This window comes from Artibeus jamaicensis, unplaced genomic scaffold (assembly GCF_021234435.1).
Source record: "Artibeus jamaicensis isolate MK-2021 breed Jamaican fruit bat unplaced genomic scaffold, CSHL_Jam_final scaffold_537, whole genome shotgun sequence".
Taxonomy (NCBI): Eukaryota; Metazoa; Chordata; class Mammalia; order Chiroptera; family Phyllostomidae; genus Artibeus; species Artibeus jamaicensis.
Window position 1 is genome coordinate 31,933,412 of NW_026522047.1, and position 25,308 is coordinate 31,958,719.

At 35.7% G+C, this 25,308-nt stretch overlaps 1 protein-coding gene across 10 annotated transcripts in view; it reads right to left on the bottom strand.

Annotated features, from left to right (window-relative positions):
• NEK1 (NIMA related kinase 1) overlaps positions 1 to 25,053 on the bottom strand; it is a 115,053-nt gene extending 90,000 nt beyond the window's left edge. For 5 of the 10 annotated variants that reach the window (XM_053658446.1, XM_053658444.1, XM_053658443.1 and 2 more), the window contains exons 1-9: positions 24,658 to 25,024; positions 24,451 to 24,574; positions 18,147 to 18,295; positions 17,641 to 17,737; positions 16,132 to 16,229; positions 7,710 to 7,793; positions 4,179 to 4,246; positions 3,966 to 4,052; positions 1,518 to 1,572 (exon numbers count right to left, since the gene is read on the bottom strand). In XM_053658446.1, coding sequence (XP_053514421.1) covers positions 1,518 to 1,572; positions 3,966 to 4,052; positions 4,179 to 4,246; positions 7,710 to 7,793; positions 16,132 to 16,229; positions 17,641 to 17,737; positions 18,147 to 18,263 — 606 coding nt within the window. In that variant the 5' untranslated portion in view covers positions 18,264 to 18,295; positions 24,451 to 24,574; positions 24,658 to 25,024. The other 5 variants (XM_053658439.1, XM_053658442.1, XM_053658440.1 and 2 more) reach the window with 5 other exon arrangements.
• Positions 25,054 to 25,308: the final 255 nt, after the last annotated feature.

Genomic DNA, 25,308 nt, shown 5'->3' on the forward strand with positions numbered 1-25,308 from the left:
TCTCATCTTTAATCTTAGGAAATGTAATTATGATACGTCTTGATATGTTTCTCCTTGGGTCCAACTTCTTTGGGAGACTCTGAGCTTCCTGGACTTGCATGTCTAGTTTCTTCACTAGATAGGGGAAGTTTTCCTTCATTAGCTTTTTCAAATGAGTTTTCAATTTCTTGTTGTTCCTGTTCTCCTTTGGCACCCCTATGATTCAGATGTTGGAATGTTTAAAGTTGTCCCAGAGGTTCCTCAGTCTCTCCTCATTTTTTTGAATTCTTGTTTCTTCATTCTGTTCCAGTTGAATGTTCCTTTCTTCATTCTGTTCAAAATTGTTTATTTGAGTTCTGGTTTCTTTCCCTTCACTGTTGGTTCCCTGTATATTTTTGCTTTACTTCATTTTGTGTAGCCTTCACTTCTTCCTTTACTTTGCAACCATACTCAATGATTTCTGGGAGCATCCTGATTACCAGTGTTATGAACCCTGTATCTGATCGGTTAGCTATCTCCTTGTCACTTAGTTCTTTTTCTGGAGTTTTGATCTGTTCTTTCATTTGAGCCATAGTTCTTTGTCTTGGCATACCTGTTACATTGTAAGGGGGCAACTCACTCTTCTGTATGTGGGGGAGGGGTCCCAGAGGGAACAATGTTGCTTCCTCAGCTCTCGGTGGGCTTTCAGTCACTTCCCCTACTAACCACAAGCAAATTGGGCCCTTCTGGTGCTGATTCCCAGGTGGGTGGGTTTGTGTACATTCTAGGATTCTGTGGGTCTCTCCAACAAACTCCTATGAGACTAAGAGTTCTCCTGCCACTGCAACCCATAGTTTTTTATAGCCAAAGATTTTAAGACTTTAGTTTCCCGCTCTGGAACCCTGGGTTGGATGGTCTATCTCATTCCCCAGTTGTTCGTCCAGGCTTATCTGCACATGAATGTGGGATACCCCAGTGCAACAGCCACCATCCTGCCCACCTGGTTTGCCAGCCGTGGCCTTGCTGTGAATCCTCTCTGCCCCAGCTTCCTCTATCCACCCCTCTTACCAGTCTGGATGAATGTTTCTTCCTTAACTTCTTGGTTGTCACACTGCCACACAGTTCGATTCTCTGGAAGTTATGGTTTTTGTTTGCAAATTAGTTGTTACCTGTCTTTTGGTTGTGCAAGGAAAAGAAGCATATCGACCTATGCCTCCATCTAGGCCAGAAGCCTAATAATAACACTTCTTAAGCTAAAATATCAAATTCACATATGAATTTAACATTAAAAAGATGGCAAATTTATTTGTCATTAGAATTAGTTTTCTAGAAAAAAGTATAATATAGGTATTATGATAAGTATAAATATGTAAAATATGCATACATATTAAGAGAAAATAAATTAAAATTTATACTTCAGAGAAGTTGAGAAATTTAAAAACTGCCAGAATTTCTAGTACAATGAGGTCATTGGAAAGATGCATTATAATTATTAAAAAATAAAAATATTATAATCACTTCAACATAATTTTTAAAATATTTCAGAAACTCCTACTTACTGCATGTTTAAGAGTGCACATCTCATAAAGGACACATCCCAGAGCCCAAATGTCACTAGGAAACAGATGAATAAAAATTTTTTGTAAGTATCAGATTTTATTTAAATTTTTTCACTTAAAAAAAAACAATACCAATATGAAAATGCTTTGCAAAAATGTGTTCCATAAAACATGTCCTTTAAAACTTAAAATCCCAACCATAACCAAATGATGAAGGCAGCTATCCCAGATGAGAAAAACAATGGCTGTCCACACAATTATTTTAAAGTTTCACTGAAGAAATTTAATTTAAAAAATTTCAGGTATTCCATTGTTATTTTATTTTACAAGTCAAACTAGTTTATTCAATTATTTGCAAAATATGTGGTTTTAATAAAAATTAAAGGAATATACTACTTTAATAAACATGAAGAAAATATTAATTTACTAAATTCATGTCTCAAATAAACCTGTGACAGCCAACTGAAATATTATATAAGAGGGAATATATTCATTGATATTATTCTAAATTAAAGGTTTAGGCCATGGCTTGTGTGGCTCAGTGGACTGAGTGCCAGCCTGTGAACCAAAAGGTCACTGATTTCATTGGCCTGTCACCAGCATGAGGGGCATAGGGGCCACCACATATTGATGTTTTTCTCCCTCTATTTCTCCTTCCCTTTTCTTCTCTCTGAAAATAAATAAATAAAATCTTCTTAAAAAAGGAAAGGATTTAGTTATACTATCTTCTTTATACCTGATCTCTCTATCTTAAAATAAACAAGTATTTTATAATTAAAAAAACTACCTCTATTTTTGAAAGAAAAAAAAAAACTCATAGTTCAGAGAGTAGAGTAACTATGTTAGAGTTACTTGGTTCACTGGTCCTTAGAAGTCAACAAAATCAAAAACCATAGCTCCTGAAAGCTGAAATTAATAGAAAAGAATAAAACCCTATTATTGAAATCCTAAGTTTATCTTTACCAGAAGTCTCACAAAAATCTACAAATATAAATTTACAATCCCTATTTTCTATTTAATTTCTAGATTCACTTGAGAAAAGAATGTAAATATAATTAAGCTAGTTAGTAACTTGTGCATTTTCACGTTAAACAGTATAAAAACATTAATGATCCTATTAATAAATTACTTTAAAATACATTTATAAAACATGAATTTTGAAGTATAATTAATGATGCTCATCCATCACATTCTAAAGCATTTTCTCCACAAAATTAACTTTATATAAAATTGTTTAAAGGATGATTAAATCCATTCTTAATTTAAAGAATGATTTTTTTTACAGTTGACTAATCCACAAGACATAGATGTAACATTAAAATGTGAAATTAGCTGAAAGAAAATGCTGTTATCTTTTAGAATATCTACTAATAATATATTCCATGGACTAGACTACTATAATGCAGGTTGATTTTAAAAATACATTGCTAGAATGATGTTCTCAATCTCTACTGCTAAAGTTTGAAATACAGCTTCGTCCTTATTCTCAGAAAGATAAATAAATAAATACAGGGGAGAGAGGACAGACAGCAATCGCAAACAACATGCAGTCTGGCCAGCTATCACTTTCTTCCTTTTAACTTCTAGGAGCACTTTCAAAATTGAAACCAATGTTTCTTTTATCACAATGAGTGAGAGAAAATAAAAAATAATTAGATTTCAGTGGCAGGATTCCTCTCCCCACCAACATAAACAATCTGGTAACCACAGTACAGCTCAATAATTAGAAAACTGAGATTGGAAGCCAGATGCCAGGGATTTCAAAGTTACTTTATATCTCTCTGCATCTGATTTCCTTACAAGGAATGGAGGAATGGTTAACACACATGATTAATATGTTCAAGTTACAAGGTTATTGTGAAGATTAAACCACAGAAAGCATACAAAACAGTGCCCATTGTAGAGAAAATCTTCAATAAATATTAATCATCATCATTGAATAGAAAATTACTATTACAAAGAAAAAGACCAAAGAAAGCAGTCTATCTCCAAATATATTTTAAATAATAAATAATTTTTTTCTATAGTTCCTTTAGCATGATAGTGAAATAGCTTCTTAACAATTACCCTCATCATATATTTTTTTTAAATGTGTTTGGCCCTGGACAAGTGGCTCAGTTGGTTGGAGCACTGTCCTGTACACCAAAAAGTTATGCCTTCTATTCCCAGTCAGGGCACATACCTAGGTTGTGGGTTCAGCCCCCAGTTGGGGTGCATACAGGAGGTGACCACTTGTTTCTCTCTCTCTCTTTTTCTCTCTACCCTCCTCATCCCTTCCTCTCTCTCTAAAATCAATAAAAACATATCCTTGAGTGAGGATTTTTAAAAAATGTGTGTATGCATAACATACATGTATATTATTGACTTCAGGATAATAATCTTGAGGCTAATATATATAGTTTACACAGAAACTTAAAGAAATTATATATGTAACACTATTTTGCATACCTTTTATTATTGTAAGGTTTGTTTTCACAGATTTCAGGTGACAAGTAGTAAGGGGTCCCTATGCAAGTTCGAGCCAATTCCACAGTACTGAAACAAAAAGAATTATTGGAGAAGCTTAAGATACTTAAAGATATAAATTATCACATACACATCATCATGAATTAAAATTTCACTGAAGACATATCAAAACAAAATTTAAAACTGATATTTTACCTATTAAGAACTCTGGCAATTCCAAAATCTCCAAGTTGTATTGTCCCATCTTTAGTTAAAAATATATTCTATAAAAGAGAGAAAAAAACAATTATTATTACAGTTCAGTTCTGAGTTGAATTTTCATAAAAAATAAATGCAGCTTAAGAAATTCTAGGATAATTTATCATCTACATGAAAAAGAATGAATATAAACCCCTTTCATACATCATATACAAAATTAACTCAAAATGGACTCTGTGCCTAAACACAAGAATTAAAACTATAAAACTTCTAGAGGAAAACAGAGAAATAAATCTTCATTGGGTTAGTGCAGATCCCTGGGCACCATCCAAAAATAAAAATAAATAAAACAGTCTAATGAAATAGATATAAAAACTTTTAAAATTTCCAATAATTTACCTAATATTTTGCATTTAAATACAGAACTCCAATACATTTATAAGTGCAGAACTCCAGCACTCCATCAGACAGTGAACTCAAGAGTGTGTGGAGTAACATGAATTAAAATTCCATCTGTATCAGTGAGGAGACTTGAATCAGGCACATTATCATAGCTGAAAATAACACAAAGTGGGATTGATGGGGATGGGGTGAAATGGGGTGAAATGAGACCTGGTGGCAGGGTGTTGGGGAATCAGGAAAGATGGGGTGTGGAACTTCCACCACAGTTCATCCTCTTCCCACTACTCATCCGGGGGACCTTACGCTACAGAGAAGCTGCAGGCATGAGATAAGAAGACAGACGCTCAGGCCTTAACACAGGAAACAAACTCCCTCTGCACTCCTACCTTGGGAACTAAGAGAGCCTAAGTAAAGCAACACTGAAACCTCTATGCAAAGATGAATGAGTTGTGGGACAAACCATACATGCGAAGAAATATAATGTAAAGAAAAATAGCCAAAAAAGAGACCAGAACAAAAATTCACTCCAGACAGAATTTATATTGTAAAACAGTCCAGCAAAAACTCCAAAGATATTAGAGATAAATGAAGGGATAAATATCCATTTAAAAAGCAAGACATTGAGACTTCCACCAAGATGGAGGCGTAGGTGGAAGCACTGCACCATCTTGCACAACTAAGTTTAAAAACAACAAAGTTTTAGCAACAAAAACGCGGCCAAAACACAGAAAATTGGAACTACGCAGAAGTCTGAAAACAACGAACCCTTCAGCCAAACCGGTAAGGGGGGCAGAGCCAGCAGCAGAGCGGGGTCTGGCAGGAAAGATCCACCGGACCGACAGAGGTGTGCAGGCGCGCCAGCAGCCGTGAGCTGATCCCAGGTGTGGAGAAGCGTCCAGACCCACTGACAGCGCAAGGCAGTGGACCCACTGAGGGCTGATCATGGTCACACATTCGCGTTCATATAAAACGGTGAAGGAGCTAGCAGTGAGACGGACCACACAGGCCCCAGTGGCAGGAAGCAGAAGAGAAAACCGCCACTGTCCCTCTCTGACCCCACCCCCACATACAGCTTCACAAACCAGCCACCTGGGTGGCTCCACCCTGGTGAACAACTAAAGCTCCTCTCCTCATACATAACAGGCACGAACAGATCAAAACATGGCTCAAGAACTCAGAGCCCCAGAGCCAATAAATCTAAGTGATGAAGAAATAGCCAAACTTTCAGATGCACAGTTCAAAACACTGGTGATCAGGATGCTCACAGAACTGGTTGATTTTAGTCACAAATTAGAGTAACATACGAAGGCTAAATTAATTGAAATGAAGGGAAATACACAGGAAACCAATAGCAATGGAAAGGAAACTGGGATTCAAATCAAAGGAGTGGACCAGAAGGAGGAAAAAATGACCAAACAAAAAAATATGAAGAAAAAAGAATTCAAAAAAATGAGGAGAGGCTTAGGAACCCCCAGAACATCTTTAAACGCTCCAACATCCGAATTATAAGGGTACCAGAAGGGGAAGAGAACAGCCACCAGTGGAAAACTTATTTGAACAAATAATAAAGGAGAATTTCCCCAATCTGGCAAAGGAAATAGACTTCCAGGAAATCCAGGAAGCTCAGAGAGTACCAAAGAAGTTGGACCCAAGAAGGAACATACCAAGGCACATCATAATTACATTAGCCAAGATTAAAATGAAGGAGAGAATCCTAGAAGCAGCAAGAGATAAGGGGACAATCACCTACAAAGGAGTCCCCATCAGACTGTCAGCTGATTTCTCAAAAGAGACCTTACAGGCAAGAAGGGGCTGGAAAGAAGTATTTCAGGTCATGAAATCCAAAGACCTACATCCAAGATTGATCTATCCAGCAAAGCTTTCATTTAGAATGGAAGGGGAGATAAAGTGCTTCTCAGATAAGGTCAGGTTCCTGGAGTTCATCATCACCAAGCCCTTATTATATGAAATGTTAAAGGGACTCACCTAAGAAAAAGAAGATAAAAAAGATGAACAGTGAAAGGACAGCAAACTCACAGTTATTAACAACCACACCTAAAACAAAAGCAAACTAAGAGGACAGCTAGATCAGGAGCTGAACCACAGAAATGGAGATCACATGGAGGGTTAGCAACAGGGGAGTGGGAGGAGGAGAAGGGAGGAGAAGGTACAGAGAATAAGTAGCATAGACGGTAGGTAGAAAATAGACAGGGGGAGGGCAAGAATAGTATGGGAAATATAGAATCTAAAGAACTTGAGACATATGGTCATAAACTAAAGGGGGGGAATGGTGGGGGAGGGGGTGTGCAGGGTAGAGGGGAATGAAGGGGGGAACAGAACTGTAATAGCATAATCAATAAAATGTATTGGGAAAAAATAGATTTGATTAATCGCTAGTTTACACAAAATTTAAAAGGTAGGGTGAGGAAATTACCTAGAATGCAATAAAGAGACAAAAATTAAAGTGCAATGAATAAGATACTTGAAAGGGTAGATTAAGAAACTCCACTATATGTCTAGAAAAAAATCCAGAAGACAATCATGAAGACAGTAATAGAGAAATAATATTTGAAAAAATATAACAAAACATTTCCTGGGAAAAGCACCTTTTCTGATCAAAAGTAGACAGCAAAATGAATAAAAACTGTCCCTCACCAATGTGCAACAATAAAATCTCATAAACATGGGGACAGAGACAACATCCTAAAATCTTCCAGAGAGAAGAAAAAAGGATGAGAAATAATAATGGCTTTAAATCCCTAAAAAGCAAGTAGAAGACAAGAGACAAATGAGCAATATCTTCAAATTTCTGTAGGGAAATAATTTCCAAGCAAGAAAATGATATACAAATGATCATGAAAGAGAATGGAATAATGTCATCTCAAAAAGTATATATTCCAGACATTCACTTTTGGTATATTTTTCTGTTATAATGAGAAAGTAAATCAAGAAAGAGGAAGTAAGGAGGAGATCTAACCCAAGATGCTGATGAAGACTTCTAGGATTAAAGTGCAAGCAGAAAACAATCTGATGCAGACTGAATTGAGTTCAAAAATTCTGGCCCAAGACAATGCTGCTTCCATGTCCATATTCATCAGAAGGTATCAGTTAACAGAACAAACATACCTGTGACTTTATGTCTCGATGAAGAATTTTTCTATCATGTACATGTTTCAGGGCCAAAGATATCTGTACAAACCAGTCCAAAATCTAGGGGGGGAAATGAGATCTGTTATTTCTTTTAAAATTTACATTTCAGCAGGGGTGGGCTGAAATGGGGGTAAAGGGCAGAAAACTGTACTTGAACAAAAAATTTTTTTAAAAAAATTTACATTTCCAGTACTCTTTCATTGACCACTAAAAGGATTCAGGAATAGTTGGGGTTGAAGAAAACTAAATCCTTTAAAAAATTTAGGCTATAATTTATTTTTAATGTGTAGTCACTAACATTACATAAATATTCAAGCCAATGGACACATTATGTGCAAGGCACAAACTAACTTTAAAATGCAAGAGACTGCTGCCACCGAAGCATCTCTTATCAATAAGAATAAATATGGAAAGACATTTCTAGAAAGAAATGAAAATGGAAAAAATTTATATTTTCTGATACTATGATAGTGGGTGACTGCTTTTAAAGTATGTCCTTTTTTCTATAATTTTTTTACATGAATAAAAGTCATGAGAGGAAAACATCAGGCTGGAAACCTGGACAACACTTCTTCCTTCTTTCTCTCCCCACACTCACCACATACAAATGCATTTTGGAGCTGGCCACTTGAAACTAAAAAGGCTCAATTTATTCCTCAGACCACACAAAAATAATTCCAAGTAGGTGGCATTTTGAAACAAAAAAAATATATAAACAATAAAAGACAACAAATTAACTTTCTATAATCTTCAATTAAAGCAAGAATTTCAAAACATGACACAAACCCAAGTCACAAGAAATAAGAATCAGAAAACTGACTCTATAAACTTTAAAGTGTCTGCATGACATAAGAAATAATCAAGCTTAATAATTACAGGAGAAAGTATCTGCAACATAATTGATAGACTGCTCATTCTCTACTATGCACAAGTTCTTCCAAATCACGGAAAAATACTGGCAGTCAAAACAAGAAGTAGACAAAAGACTGGAAGGGCAAATGACAGAGGGGAAAAAAAAACCCAATAAACGTGTACAAAACACTGACCTCCCTCCAAATTAAAAAATAAAAATATGCCATCTGAGCTTGACAAAAATGAAATCATATACAGTGCCGGTAAGAACGTGGGGAAATAGGTCTTTGCATACCTTATTTGTGGGAAAGTTAATTACAGTCATTTTGCAAAGTATGTAAAAAATTTAAACTCACATACCATTTGAAAGGGCAGACTGCGATTTCAAATTTATCCTACAGACATAGTATCACAAATACAAAAGGGTATTTACAAAGATATTTACCCCAGCACTGTTTGTCAGAGCAAAAAATATAAACAACTTAAATGCCATCCAGGGACCTCGTTCAATATACTGTGATATCATTGTACTTAAAAAAAAGTTAGTTCTAGGTACACCTTTAAGTGAAAAAAAGAAAGCTACAGAATAGTATGCACAGCATACTCCTACTTTTTTAAACCATACATTTGTGTATACTGAATACCTAACTCTACATAACTGTATATGAGTGGGTGGTATGTGTAAGAAGGAAAGAAAGAATAAAGTGAGGACATACAGAAAGACAGCTACCAATCAGGTAACAGTGTTTATTTATTTACCTAAGGAAAAAAATTTTTTTAAACTGAATGAAAGGTCAGTAACAAGCTTTCCTTTTTATTATTATCTCATTAGTATTTTTAAAATAATAAATATTACATTAAAATAACCTAAGATTAATTTTATTTAAAAAAATCAAGCCTCCCCGTTCAGTTCAATAGATAATTACTAAAGACTTAAGATCCTTTCCATATTCACATAAGGCACTGTAAGAAAAAAATGAAATACAGTTCTTTTGACCTTAAGGAGTTCATACGGAGAAATGTAAACAAATACCTATAATAAGATGCACGAGTCTTACAACAGCAATTAGTACACCGAGAGAGCAATTAATTCAACCACAGGAGGTCAGAAAAAGTACAAAAAGAAGATGAAAATTAAGCTCAGCTGAGTCTTATTGTTATGCAGCCCACCTGCAGAACCAGAACACATCCAGAAAACACCCAAGCCTCAGTTTACAGATAGGGCTGTTTGCTACCCTACCTCCCATACCTGGACTCCTTTATAATTTTGCAAAAGTATTCAGCAGCAGTGATGTACCTAATAGGTACAGGAAGCGACAAAAAGTAAATAAAGGTGCCCACTGACCAAGGGTCAGCAAATCTATTCTGTAAAGGGCCAGACGGTAAATATTTTAGGCTTTCCAGACCATATGGTCACTGTCTGCACCCAACTTCACCAATGTAGTGTAAAAGCAGTCACAGATTATATGCAAACAAACAAGTATAATTTACTTCATTAAAACTTTGTTTACAAACGCAGACAGTGGACTGACTTTGTCCTACAGGCCACTGTTTGCCAGTCCCTATCAAAGACTACTAAGAGAGACAAACCAGAGAGTGTTGAAGAAGCACAGAAGAGAGCCTGGAGGTGATGAAAAAGGTTGAACAGATGTGGTTCTAGAGCTAATTTTGATGGAAGGTGTCAACAGAGCTGAGTGAATTACAGTAGGGCTGGATTACTTGCAGTTGGAATTGAGGGAGAGGGAAGACCCTTAAATTATAACTCTACTTCTGATCTCTCCTTTTTATGGTACTTCCTTGTGCACATCAACTGTTCGTATTAACTGTTACACAATACTGCTAGGATAATGGCATTCTCTTGCTCAAAAGGCTTTACAATTCAAATGTTATGTCACGATGACAAGCCCAGACACCATACAGTAATTATATATACACTTGTCTGAATTACAGTTTTGTGTGTATAACTTATTTCTACTACTATAAATTGCCTTAAATCACTAAAATAATACTGCAATGCACTTTCCCTGCTCCAAAATTCAGGTTCCTTTTATGGCAATAAAATGTGTCAAAATTCTTGTAATGAATGCTGAGTTCTGATGGGCTTATTAAGAAAAAAAAAAGCTTGAGAAACTTTCATTGTCAAATATATTAATAAATAGAACTTGGCTTTCTCTGTATTAGAACAGGAAATGATCTTGGAGCGTCTAATAAGAGGTAATAGCTTACTTGCTATTTACCTTCTTGTGTAATTCGCCCAGAGAGCAGATAGTCCATGTCCAGCAGAATAGTTTTCTCTGCTTTGAGCAGCAACTGTTTTTTTCTTTCTGAACAAAGGTTCCTCAACTATGAGTGAGCTAAAGATCCTAATATTGTATAAACTTTGCATATATTTTTTCAAATTTTAATTGTAGTAAAATACACATAACACAAAACTTACCATCTTAGTCATTTTTTAGGATATAGTTCAGTGGTATTAAACACAGTCATACTTTTGTGCAACCATCAGCAACCACCCAACTCCAGAACACTTTCATCTTGCAAAACCAAAACTCTCTATAACCATTACACAGTAATTCTCCATTACCTTTCTCCCCAGTCCCTGGAAATCACTACTCTACATCTGTCTCCATGATTTTTTCTACTTGACATACCTCATATGAGCGGAATCATACAGTACTCATCTTTTTGTTACTTCCTTATTTTGTTACTTAGCATAATGTTCTCAAGATAAATCCAGGTCATAGAACATTTCCATCCCTTTTAAAGCTGACTTATATGAAGCTCACTTCTATCATTTTTCTATTTATTTTACATATGCCTTGTAGCTTCTTTGTCCCTCACTTTCTTCATGAGTGTAGTCTTTGGTATTCAGTTGATTTTTTTGTAATAAATTGTAATAAAACATTTCAATTCATCTCTCACTTCCTTCCGCATATATTCAAGCTCTATTTTCTTCGCGTTTGCCATGGGGATTACATTTAATATCCTAGTTATAATACTCTAATTTGGATTTGTACCAGCTTAACTTCGATTACAAAAATTCTGCTCCTTTACATTTCCACACCATTCTTTTCAGTTGTTGATGTCACAAAAGTACATCTTTATACATCTTTCTCTGTCCAAAAAGAAACTGATAATTTTTTTAAAACACTAGTCTCTTTAAATTAATGTAGAAAACAAAATGTGGGGTTACAAGTTATAATACTAGCTTTTAGACTAAATAATTGCTTTTTTAATGCATTAGTCTCTTAAATTGTGTAGAAAGCAAAACAGGGAGTTACAAACATCATTATGATGATAAGCTTTTATAACTGCCTATGTATTTACCTGTTCTGAGATCTCCTTTTTTTTTTTTTTTAAGATTTTATTTATTTATCTTTGGAGGGGAAGGGAAGGAGAGAGGGAGAGGAACAACAATGTATGGTTGCCTCTCCTGGGTCCCCTGCTGGGAACTGGCCTGGCATGTGCCCTGACTGGGAATCGAACCGCGATTGTCTGGTTTGCAGGCCCGTGCTCAATCCACTGAGCTACACCAGCCAGGGCAGAGATCTCCTTTTTTCATACGGCTTCAAGTCACTGTCTAGTGTTCTATCATTTCAATCTGCAAGACTCTCTTTGGCATTTCTTTCAATGCAAGTCAAGCAATAATGAATAATCTCAGCTTTTGTTTACCTAGGAATATCTTAATTTCACTTTCATTTCAAAGAACAGTTTTGCCAGATACAAGACTTTTGTTTGACAGCTTTTCTTTAAGCACTTGAATATATCAGCCCAAGTCTTCTGGTCTCCAAAGTTGCTAAAGAGAAATATGCTGATAATCTTACCAAATTGCTGGCATATGTAATGCGTCACTTCTTTGTCTTTGCCTTTTAACAATTTAATTACAATGGCTTGGTATAGGTCTATTTGAGTTCAACCAACTTAGAGGTTGTTAAGCTTCCTAGATATTTGTATTCATGTCTTACAACAAATCTGGGAAGTGTTCAGCATTAATTCTTCAAACACTCTCTCTGTCCCTCTCTCTCTCCTCCTCCTTCTGGGACTCCCACAAAGCATGTGCAGGTCTGCTAGCCGATGCTGCACAGGTCCTTTGTGGCCAGTTTACTGTTCTTCCAGTTTTCTTCCTTCTGCCCCTCGGATTCAGTAATTTCCACTGTCATAGCTTCAATTCACAATTCTTCCTTCTACCTGCTCAAATCCCCCTTAGAATTCCTGTAATGGATTTTTCATTTTAGTTACTGTATTTTGGGGCTCCAGAATTTCTTGTTGGTTTCTTTTCAGGATTTAACTTTACAGATATTTACATTTTGTTCATATATTGCTTTCTCAACTTTGTCCATGTCTTCCTTTAGTTTTCTGAGCATATTTAAGGCAGTTGCTATAAAGTCTTTGTCTAGTCACTCACCTTCAAGTCTTTTTCTAGGACAGTCTGTTTATTTTTCTTTGGGCCACTTTCCTGTCTCTTTACATGCCTTGTGATTCTGTTGTTGAAAACTCGTCATTTGAATCTAATTATGTGGTAATTATGACAAAAAAGATTCTCCTTCCTCAGGGTTTGCTGTTTTTAATTTTTTTATTGTTGTTTTTTTAATTGTCATATGCTGTGTTTGAGCTAAGGATCAACCTGAGGTATAAACTTCAAATCTTCTGAGGTCTTTTTTGTGCTTGCATCCTTCCCTATCTGTGCATGGTGACTTTTTAATTCCTCTTGTATATGTGGCTGCTTTTGAATATCCTAGTTTGTAGTGTCTAGCTTCCAAAAAGGAAAAGAAAGAAATGAAGCAGAAAATAAAAGGGTGCTTGGTTTTCAAATCCCCTAGAAGTTACTTCAACAAGAAGGGATCGGCTTGTTACAATGGGGCAGGGGATGCCTGCTTCTTCGTCTGTACCTTGGAGATCTGAAGCAGCTATCAATGATCAGATCACAGATTCCCAGTATCTAGAGGACAGGGGCTTTTTGTCCACCCTGGCTTCCACAAGGTACATGCAAGCTACTCCTAGAATGCCCTCATGGCTGGCTGCCTTGGTACTCATCGGTGGGGGGTAAGTAGCTGCTATTACAAAGCTAAGAGTTGCAATTGGATGAAATTAGCTGTAATTTACTATCCAAGTCTTTCCCTGGAAGTTGCAAGCCTTCAATAGACTACAGAGATCCAAATTAGTTACATCAAAAAGACTCCGCCACTAATTGTTGTATTGGTGGGGAGATAGATTCCTAGTGCTTTCTACTTTGCCATACTGCCAGAATCCTTTCCATCTGCATTTATTTTCTACAATATTTCGTTAGTTTGCCCTATCTTAATCAAGTAACCAAATCTCTGACAACTCTTTAGATTTTCACCTTCCCAAGATTAGATTCTAAATTTAGAAAAAGTAATTTTCAGTTTACCTCTCAGTATATATAAATTAATTCAACGCTGTTACAAGAGCTGCATGAGAAGACTCAGTTAACACAATAATCAGTAGGTGACAAGTAGAACAAGGACTCAAACCTAAGACTTCTTACTCCCTAGTTCTGTGCTCTGTCTACTAGGCTTAATTGTGGAAAAGGAGACAAGTGACACTTGAGAATTATGACATTACCTTATCCAGTAATACTTAATTAAAATGTAACTCAAGATCTCACCTTACCATATTTTCTAGTTACTACTAAGAGCCTAAAAGTCTCTACCTGTACGGCATTATCAACCAACAGCTTAGTTGTGCCAAATTGATGTCTACCATAGGCACAGCTTTCCTAAGTACCATGATATGCTGTAAGTAAGAACTGTGATCTGAATTCTAGAGTAAATTACAACCTAGTTGGGGGAATAATTCTGGTGTGAAATTATTCAGTACATTAACAAGAGTGCATGATACAGGAAAAGAAGTGTAGACATGGGAGACTACAATGGAGCATTATACAGAAGTTAGGAGCAACATTATGTGCATACAGCAGAACAGATGATCAGAAACAACACTTAGGAAAAAGTAAAACTAAATGAGATATTCTACAACAATTATGCACTTTAAATACATGTATAGAAAACAATGAAAAAAAAGAAAACAATGATAGCCATTTTGCTAAAATACAGAGATATTCATTAGACACTATAATAGGGGACTAAGGAGAGGAGGAGAATGAAAATGGAATATGAAGATAAGAGTAAAAAGAAATAGGCTTTGCTAGAATGCAACATAAAGCAGCTATTAAAACTCATGTAACTGATCTATTTGAACTAACAGGTAAAGATAATCAAGATAATGTTTAAGCGATAAAAGCAAGATAGAGTGTGGTATATATGATGACTTATTTCTGAATATGTGTCTCCATTTTTACATGTACATGTGCAAGTATGAAAAAAAAATAGTTCTGGATGAAATGCACCAAACTAAATCTCAGAGACAGAGCAGTGGAAAACAGGACTTTCCATTTCTGAACTTTTAAATCACTTTTCAATTTATCTTCAGTTTGTAAAAAAATTTTATAAAGTTTGGAGTTAGATAGAGGTATGTTCAAACACTAACTGTGATTCTGGGAAAGCTACTAAACTTCTCTTAGATTTCTTATCTATTAAATAGAAAAAAAACTACACTAATTCATGGCAGGGGAGTTACAAGAATTAAAACAGACAACAAATACAGCATTCCTAGCACAGTGCTTCCTCCACTCCCCTATGTAAAAGCATGCAATTAAAATTAAGAATGGGTGATAATGAGAAACACAATTTAGAGAAGGAGAAGGTCATGGAAGATAAGACTTAAGCAGAGCTTTAAAAACAAGGTAGAATATCAATAAGAGAGAGTTGCGGGTAAGGTATTACCATAATACTATAAAGAAATAAGAATAAGCACATAGAAAGAATGAGATGTATAAACATGTGTCCCACTGTCTAATACAAAATCCATGTTCAGTGAATATCTCTTAAATAAAAGAGAAAAGGTGCACATTAGGGAATAATAGGGGGAAAATAAGAATACTGAGGTAGGGTAAGGTCATATTTTAGAGATCCCTGAAATCAAAACAGTGGTTAGATTTAATACAATTGCCAATACTAGGCTTCTAAGAGCCAGAGTTCAATAGCAAAGCCGTATTTTAGGAAGATATGGTCTGGCAACAGTAAGCCAAAGTGACAGGAACTAGAATTAACCAGTTATAATGAATAATTTAGTTACATACATTCAGTTTAGTTATATGTTAGAATATACAGGGTGGGGCAAAAGTAGGTTTACAGTTGTTGTATGGAAAATAACTCAATACTTAATAAAGAATAATATAAGAATAAATTCTGTGTTTCAAGTGCTTGTAACTCTAAACCTACTTTTGCTGAACCCTGTATATCATATATATAACAATACTATAAACAGGAAATGAGATGGGGAACTGAACTGAGATGGCAGCTAATTAGAACAGAAATGTGACTGAGATATTAGAATATGATACTGAAATATCCTAATAATTACAATTAGTATTTGTACTTATAAGTAAATACATATATAAAGAAACTCTGAATTGCTTCTAAATATCACTATGGAAGAAGAGTCAATCTTCTACATCCTAACTCACCTGATCCTCTGGAAACAAAATGCCTTTCTGAGCATTTATTCTTTTAAAAAGATCCCCTCCTTCACAGTAATCCATCACTATGTAGAGAGAGCCATTTTCTACAAAATATAAAAATTCCATTCCATTTTTTAACATGTATATCAAAAGCATAGATAAATTAAAGGTACTAAAAAGTTTACTAAAAACCTTTAGTAAATAAACCTTAAGTAGTTAACTGCTTTATTAAGCAATTACTTAATTATGTTCTGTTAAACCAAAAACAGAACCACACTCAAAAGAATTAGAGTACAAAGTCAAGGTATACTGGTCACATAGATTATACAATAACTTGGGTTAATAACTCCATCATTTATTATTTTTCTACCAAAAAAACACCATCTTATTGGACAATGGTACCCACATTGACCCAAACATCTTTGAAATACAGACAATATGTAGACAGATATATAGATACTACTTGACTTACAAGGAGGCTACATCCTGGTAAACCCATCTTAAGGTAAAAATATAGTAAGTTAAAAGTGGATATTTTATTTTTATTTTGTTAAAGATTTTATTTATTTACTTTTTTAGAGAGGGGAAGGGAGAGGGGAAGGGAGGGAGAAAGAGAGGGAGAGAAACATCAGCATGTGGTTGCCTCTCACATCGCTCCCACTGGGGACCTGGCGTGCAACCCAGGCATGTGCCCTGACCAGAATTTAACGGGGGACCCTTTGGTTCACAAGCCAATGTTCAATCCACTGAGCAATACCAGCCACTGTTGATCCATATTTTTTTTAAAGAATGTTCTATTTTACTAAATACCAAGTTTATCTGGGAGCAAGGGTACTTTAGTTCTAATTCACACTCCAAAACTGGTATTTGATGTGAGCCTAAAACAGTCATTTAAACTATCTTCTACTTTCAATCTAAATTATCCTTCTGTTTTATAGTTTAGAGGGATTTATGATAATATTGGGAATGACATCAATCAGATTTCAATAAGCCACCTTGACCTGCCTTTTGAGAAGCTTTGTCTTATCTTACTTCCTGTATTAACAAGAATAATGATATATATTCCCAAACAGCAATATAGCTATGACATTTTAAGAACTTGAGAACACTTTCAACATATCTCAATATTATAAGAATGAGGTATACAGGAGAATACTAATGAGTAGAATACTTCCTAAAGATCGGAACATTTTCTCAGTAGCAGTACTGGTGGCACTTAAAAGGAGTTTAGTTTAAAAGGATGTAAATTATTGTTCCTGCTTTGTTCCAGCTTGCACTTACCCACTGCTTCTTTTTAAGAAATCACAGTAACTGAGCCATTATTAAACTACACAGGGATGGTGTGGTTTATTCTCCTAGAATTAAGCTGATACTCATGTGCCTATGTACTAAAGCAAACACTATATACTTTTTTCCCTATAAATACATTCACAAAAAGATTCCTTAGAGGAAAATATCTCAAAGTTGTCATATGGCTTATGAGCTTTTGGAACTCTCTTGAAAAATTTATCTGACCTTCAAATGATTCTCTATACTGGACAATATTTGGGTGCTTCATGTTTGCCAACACTGCGACTTCTCTCCTTGATTCTTCCCTTTCTTTATTGGACATCTTAAATGGAAGAGAAAAAGAAAATATCAAATTAAGCATCACTGCACAACCCAGAAGTCCATCAATAAGAGAGTGGTTAAAAAAATAATGGTAACAATAAAGCATGGTCCAAATAACAAAAATACAGTCAGAAGTTAAAAAGACTGAGCTGAATCAACAAGTAAAAACATTTTAAGATGTTCAAACTAGGTTAAGTTACAGAACAGTAGACATAAACAGAAGCACATATCACCAAAAAAAAATCTGAAAGGATATACAGACTATTCTGAAACAGCGGCCTTCCTGGGATTACGGCAGCCGTCCACTTGAGATTATACATTGCCACATATTTTTTAAATCTCTAATAATGAGCCCTTTTGTAACCAGGCTATTACTAAAATAACCAAATGAAAAATACTAGCACACTTACTCTTGAGATATTAATTTCCTTGATAACATATTGTCTGCCATCTTCTGTAGATCTAACAAGAATGGCTTTTCCAAATGAACCTTCTCCAATCTTCTGCAGTCTAACATACTTCTCCATGGTTCTTTTTCTAAGGCATCTTAACTGATACGCTAGACATAAATAAAAGTAACAGTTAATGGATAAGCAGTCTTCTATAACAACTATAATGTATAATTTATATTATAATTCCTTTGTGATTTGTTTACTTAAAGAGTATTTCAAGTATTTATTGCAAGTTAAGGAAAACTTTATCTCAATCTGGTTATAGCTAAAAAGAGAAAAACAGTGACATTTCAATTTTATAAGAATGCTTTGTAAAATCAAATACTATGTATACTTAATGTAGATGAAGAGAGGAACTTTTTTCTTGTATTAATTAATTAGCAGCACTATTTTATTATCTTTAATAAAAAATAAAACTTAAGACTACTTCCCAAAGTTACTTAACTAACCCCTTATTAGACATTTAAACTGTTAACATTTGCTATTCTAAAAAAACTTTAAATTTCCCTATGTACATTTTTACATACTTATTATAAAAATTCCTTAGGATAAATTTATAGCCCAAATAATATGAAGCTTTCAAACATCCTGCAGCCCTGGCCAGATGGCTCAGCTGGTTGGAGCACTAGCCTATATACCAAAGGGTTCCCCAGTCGGGGTGTGTATGGAAGGCAACCAATTGATGTTTCTCTGTCCCATCGATGTCCCTTTCTCTCCCTCTCCCCCTCTCTATAAATCAATAAACATATCCTTGGGTAAAGATTAAGAGAAAAAGAAAAAAACATTAGTTAACTGTCTGGCAATGCCTAATAACTTATTCTAACCTACATAAAAATTCCTGCTCCTAGTTACTCTGTTAACACTGGTTATTAGTTTTTTACATCTTTGAAAGGCAATAAATGGTAGTAGTTAAAGTGCACGGAAACCTTGGAGTCAGAGAACCTGAGCTTAAATCCTGGCTTTATCACTTATCTGTTATGTGCCCTTGGACAAGTTACTCATCTTCACATGCCTCGGTCTGTTCACCTGTAAAATGTGGATGAAAACGGTATGCACTCACAGAACTGCCGGGAGGGCTAGTTTATTTCAGTAACGTACTAAGAATGGTGCTGGCACGCAACGAGCACAGCGTCACTATCAGTTACTGTTGTTATTTATTATGTTCGGTGGGCAAAATGGTGTCTCATTTTTAGTTGAATTTATTTTGCCTCCCAGTGACTTTGAAACTCATCCATATTCATTGAACATTTATTTGTATTTCTGATCTTTTGAATTCTCCATTTATGTCCTTTGTCCATTTTCTACTAGGACAGGGTTTTTTAAATTAATTTGTAAATAAAACAAATGAGCAAAACAGAACCAGAAGCATGGAAACAAGGAAGAGACAGTGACCAGAGGAGGGGGGAGAAGGGGAAAGGAAGGGAAAGGGTCCAGTCAAAGAACGTGTATGGATGATCCAGGGACATGGACAATAGGGTGGGGACTGACTGGGGGGTTGGAGGAGTGCATGGGGTGGTGGAGAGCAACGGGAAAAATTGGGACAACTACAATAGAACAGTAACATTTAAAAAATATAAAGAATTTGAAAATTGACCATTCGCATATTACGCATAATACTTTTCTTTGTTTTAGTTATAAGATAATAAAGCTCATTTTATAAACCAAAAAATAAAAGTAAAAAGAGGTGACAAGACTACCAACTTAACAAAAATAAAAAGGATTAATACTATAAACAACTGTATGCTGTGACACATTTCTGTGTCCGCTTGACTGGGTCCTGGAGTGCCTAGGTATTCTGTTAAATGCTTCTTCCAGGTGTGTCTGTGAGGGTGTTTCTGGATGAGACTGACATTTTAACTGGTAGACTGAGAAAAGCTGATTGTCCTCCTCAGTGTGGAGGAGCCTTTTCCGATTTGCTGAAGGCCTGAATGGAATAAAAGGCTGAGTGTGGAAGAAAAAAAAATTAATTTGTAAAAGCTCCTTTAATGAAGATGTAAGCCCTTCTCTGTTATAAATTCTTTTTCCTTTATATATGCTATTTTTCATTTTATTCAAATATAAAAGTTTGATATAAATAAACATTTCAATCTTTTCTTTCTATCTCTATCTTTGGTATAACAAAAACTTTACCATACCAAGATAGTTGACTAAGGTCGTTAGTAGCTTTAGCAGGAGTAATTTCAGGAGACTGGTGGGGACAGAAGCCAAATACGCTGGGTAGTGAAAGCTTTAAAAAGTGAAAGGGAGGAGAGAGAAAGAGTCACAAAAGCAATCATCAGCACTGCCTAATGGCAAGATCATCATACTGTGGAGACACATGAATTCACTATATTAATCTAAAACTAATAATACTTAATTTACCTAACATGCTCTTTTCTGTTTCCATTCACAGCAAGCAGGCTTTCTACGTATGATTCCCTTCTATGGGTCTGTCTTGAAGACTGTATTAAAATTTCCGTGACAGTCTACCATATTTTTTAATTATAAATGAACAAAATCCACTTTTTCCCTTTCACCTATCAATACTAAAATCTGTTTAATTTTATTTTCCCTCTAGAAAATGATCCAATTTCCTTAAATGACAAAATTCATATTCTGGGTCTATAAGACTAAAGGCCAAAATTGAGCCTGTTATAAAATCAATGGGATAATTATTCCTCATAAAATTTTGTGGGAAGGAGTTTTTTTCTACCTTAGAAAGCATTATAACCATATTCCATTACAAATTTTCTGTAAGAAATGACAAGGCTTTTAGCAACCTGTACAGAGACAAGAAATTAGCGATTACGATATCAGTACAGCATTATCAGTAAATTAAAGTAGAAACGTCACTTTCAAGTCCAACTTTGGTCAAATGGCATCTAGAGTGGCTATCTGGGCACCAGCCAGAATTTAATGACTTCTCCAGAATATGAAAGTATATTACACTACTATGCTATGTAGAAAAAAAAATTTAAGGTAAATTTATCTTAGAAAACCAAAATTTATAAGTCGAATTACATTAAACAATAACCACATAATGAGATTATTTCATAGCCATCATTATTTTGTAACTTTTGCCAGGAAAGAAAAAATAAATCAGTCAATTTGGCACCCCCTTAAATTTTAGTTGCCAGTTTCTTTCAAGGGACCACAGTAACGAGATGGAAGCTCTAAGAGTCTCTAGTACGGCATTCTGATACCTACCGCATTACTGAGCACTGTGGTTCCGGCAACTAAGTAGAGAACAATCTACTGCCCCTGGTGGGAAAGGCTGACTCTAATTGCCATCAAATAATGTCAAGGGCAGACACCTTTATGAACAATGAAAGACTTGTGGTTGAGAGTTTCAGAGCAACTGACAACCCCTCCTCTCCTGCAGAGTCCACACTAGACAAGTGTAGCACATTAGAGGAAGCACAAGGGAACACATGAAAGAGATTACTTTGTGTCTTTCAAGCTACTTATTCCCTAGTTGTGAGACTTCTCAGCTGAATTACAACCCTGGAAGACTTTCAAACCAAATGAAATAAAAGATAAAATGTACTATAGGATTACATATCCAAAATCATCATAACATGTAACCAAAGGAACACAAAAATCCTGTTCTAATTTCATTATTGTAATAAACTCAAATTAGAAATAAATGCCCTTCCTATGCTTCAGCTTTCAACATAAAATGAAAATCACAATACCAACTTGACAGTATCCTCACAGTCTCTAACAATTACATTAATTCAATCTCCATAATACATATCTGATATTGAAGATAGTGAAAGCATAAAATCAAAGACGTTTTTGATACTTGAGCTTTCCAAAGAGTTATGTGAGATAATGAACAGAGCAGTGGGTTCGGAAAATAAAAGCTACGTGAACAAGAGCAAATCAGCTGACTTCTCCAAGCTTTAGATGACTCATCTACAAACACTGAAGATTTAAACATGAAGGGCCCTAACAATTCTAATAATGACTCAAGAAGAAGAAAATAAATGAGCTGAATGGGTCAGAAAACTAACATGTTTATCATTGTACTATTAGACACACAAAGATCAACAGAGAGACACAGCCAAAGCCTTTTCTCCAGAAAAATGAAAAACCACCAGTACTTTAGCCTAAATCTTTAAAGTAAAAAAGAAAAATAATGCAACTTACAGTTAAACAGAGCAATAGAACACACATATTTACCTCTACTTCTTCTTCAAACCTAACACAACTTTAAAGGGATTTTTTTAAAAAGGTAAAACAGGAAAAAAAAGCAACAGCAACAAAATTCTAGAAGCGGACAAACCCAAAACAGGCAGCAACTGACTTGGGAGATGGAGAGAATTTACCCTATAAGTATTTTCAAATGTATTAAAATGAGATGTACAAAGTCATTCCCCTGTAGCACCATCTGAAATGGCAAAACTTAAATAGCCATCAAGTCAAAGAGAAAGAAACATTGACACTGATATGAATTTCTAAGTACCAGAATAATAAATATATCATACTCCCCTCTGCATAATAAAATATATGTGTATTTATACTTACATTTACTTACATATGTGTGTATAAATATATGATCCTTACACACACACACACACACGTAACTACTTGTATAAGTAAGATCTCTGAAGGGTTACAAAGTAAACTGGTAATAGTGACTGCCTTCAGTGAAGAGAACTGAGTAGTTGAGAAGATTTTTCAATTTCTTATACCTTCCCATTTTAAACTGTATAAATGTATTATATGTTCAAAACAATAAATTCAATTTAAATTTAAAAATAATAAATACTGACCGAAGTAGCAAGAATACTACCTAAATTAATTTCTCTGGTTAAAACCTTCAATAGTTCCCCATTCCCAACCTTCTGATCCTGACATTCAAAGTTTTTCTATCTGGCTTCACTCTCTTTTCAAAGTATGTCAACTATGCTCCAAAAGATATACCTACATATCTTGTCTCTAGTCAAATCAGACACCTTTCCTCACATTTTACCAAGAATTTCTTTAAGCCACACACATGCAATGCTTGGCATAATAAAATTTTGTGCACCAAATATGAAAAATGTCAGAGTATATGAATGAAAAACTTCATCCCCATCAATTCGAATGTTAAGTCTATTCAGCTATATGATGGACAAGGTGTCCTAAGGGGAAATACTGGTAAAGGTTCTGTCCACAGCTACAATCCATACATACAGTTCTCCGAAAATAATAAATACTATTTGGGATTAAGGGAGAGGGCCAATTTATCTTCTCAGTAAGTGAAGTCCATGCTTTATTTCTATTACTCAAAAAAGCAGAAAGTAATCTTTACTAGACTTTTTTCCCCAGAATATTTTTTTTCTTCTCTGTAAGTCTATTCAGGCAATTAACAGCTTCCCAAGTGGAAACTACCAACATGTAAATAATTTATATTAATGAAATGGTGTCATGACCATGACTTAGAGGTAGGAGATTAGACAGAGTAAAATTTACTTGGAATTCAATGTCAATATATTATTTAAATGACCTCAGAAGAATTCCTGTGGCCCAGTTCCATAAGCCTTACTAATGGTGACTTTTACTGGGCAAAAACCTGTTTTCCCACAAAATAAGCTCCTTACCTTTCACCTAGAACAATGGGCAATTTTAAATGAAGATCTGTGGATCCTCTCACTCCAGACAAATCTAAACTAGAAACAAAGGACTACTTCTCTCCATATTTGGCTTCCCTCCATCATCTCTACAATACTGCTGCATCATAAGAAAAGGCTATCATTAGTATATACTGGATATTAGCTTAATCCTTCATAAATATTTCTGATGTAACTTAGAATGGAAATAATTTTTTTTGTTTCTTAGGGGTGTATCTTACATTAGACAGTAAAAATTAGGACTGCATAGAAAGAGGATTATGATGAACTCTGAAAGTAGAACTTTTGATGCCTTACACATAAAAATTGTTTTAAATTATGGAAACTGAAATAAAAGATTATAGGCTAACCAGTTGCTACTCATTTTGTGATTAAATTTATCTGTAACTGAAGATCGGAGACAACATATAACCCTGCAAATGACTGCTTATGCACACCAAGATTTCTATTATTTTACTAGCTTTTAAAATAATAATGCGCAATGTTTGCTTTGTAATACATATTGTTCCTTGGAGAATTAACATTCTAGTGAGATAAGGATATTATTTTTCTATGCACTCAAGGTATCCATGCAATCTCTACCTAAGCAGGTCTAAGCAAGGTCTCCTCTTTTCCAATATGATTTGCCATTTGGCATATCATTGCTTCCCCCAAGCGCAACTCACCTCAACGACCCAAGACGTTGGTAGGAATAACGGTGATGATCTATAAGCAAAGGTCTAGGTGTAGCAATCTTCCTATGGCACTTAATGAGTCAGAAGCATCATTCCGCATTTCGAAACTGACATCCTGAAAAAAAAAAAAAACACAACGAAGTCTGTCTAACTAGCTGCTCATAGTCAGCGCTAAAGCGGACAGAGAGACTCCCACACCTGACTCCCACGCCTTTGGCCGACTGGTCAGGTTTGACTTGGGTCCCGTGTCGGGCAACGCCCCATGAGACGTGTACACACCGCCGGGAGGAAACAAACTGGTTTCTGAGCCCCTTGGAAACCGCGGGCGGCAGCAGGGGGAGTGCCTCAGTTACCGCCTCTCTAACTTCAGAGGTGGTTACTAGTGGCGGGGAGGGAGGCTAGCGGCATTTGGCACTAGGAGGCTACCTGCCTGCCAAGTCCTCCTGCCTCACAATGCCTGCTCTAGATTTCAGGATTTGCTGAGAAATGCCTAGGACCCTAGACTGAAGACTCCGCACCCTACCTCCCCTAAACCCTGGAGAGTGCGGGGAACGGCCGGCGCGCCTCTGGCGCTGGCGTGTGACGTCAGCGCGCGGAAGCCGTCCCGCATTGGAGGACGGCTGGAAAGAGCGAAGCGGCGGCGGGGCGCGTCGGGGCGGGGCGGGGCGCGTCGGGGCGGGGCCACAGCCCTGCAAGTGGTAGTGGCAAAAGCAAAGGCTAAGTGTGAAGTTGGGGGCACTATGGCAGAGCGGAACAGGGGCTAGAGTTGATTTGAAATAAAGGGTATTATAGATTTCTCCCAGGCATACTACACAGAGAAAATAACTTTTTAAAAAAATTTGAAGACTT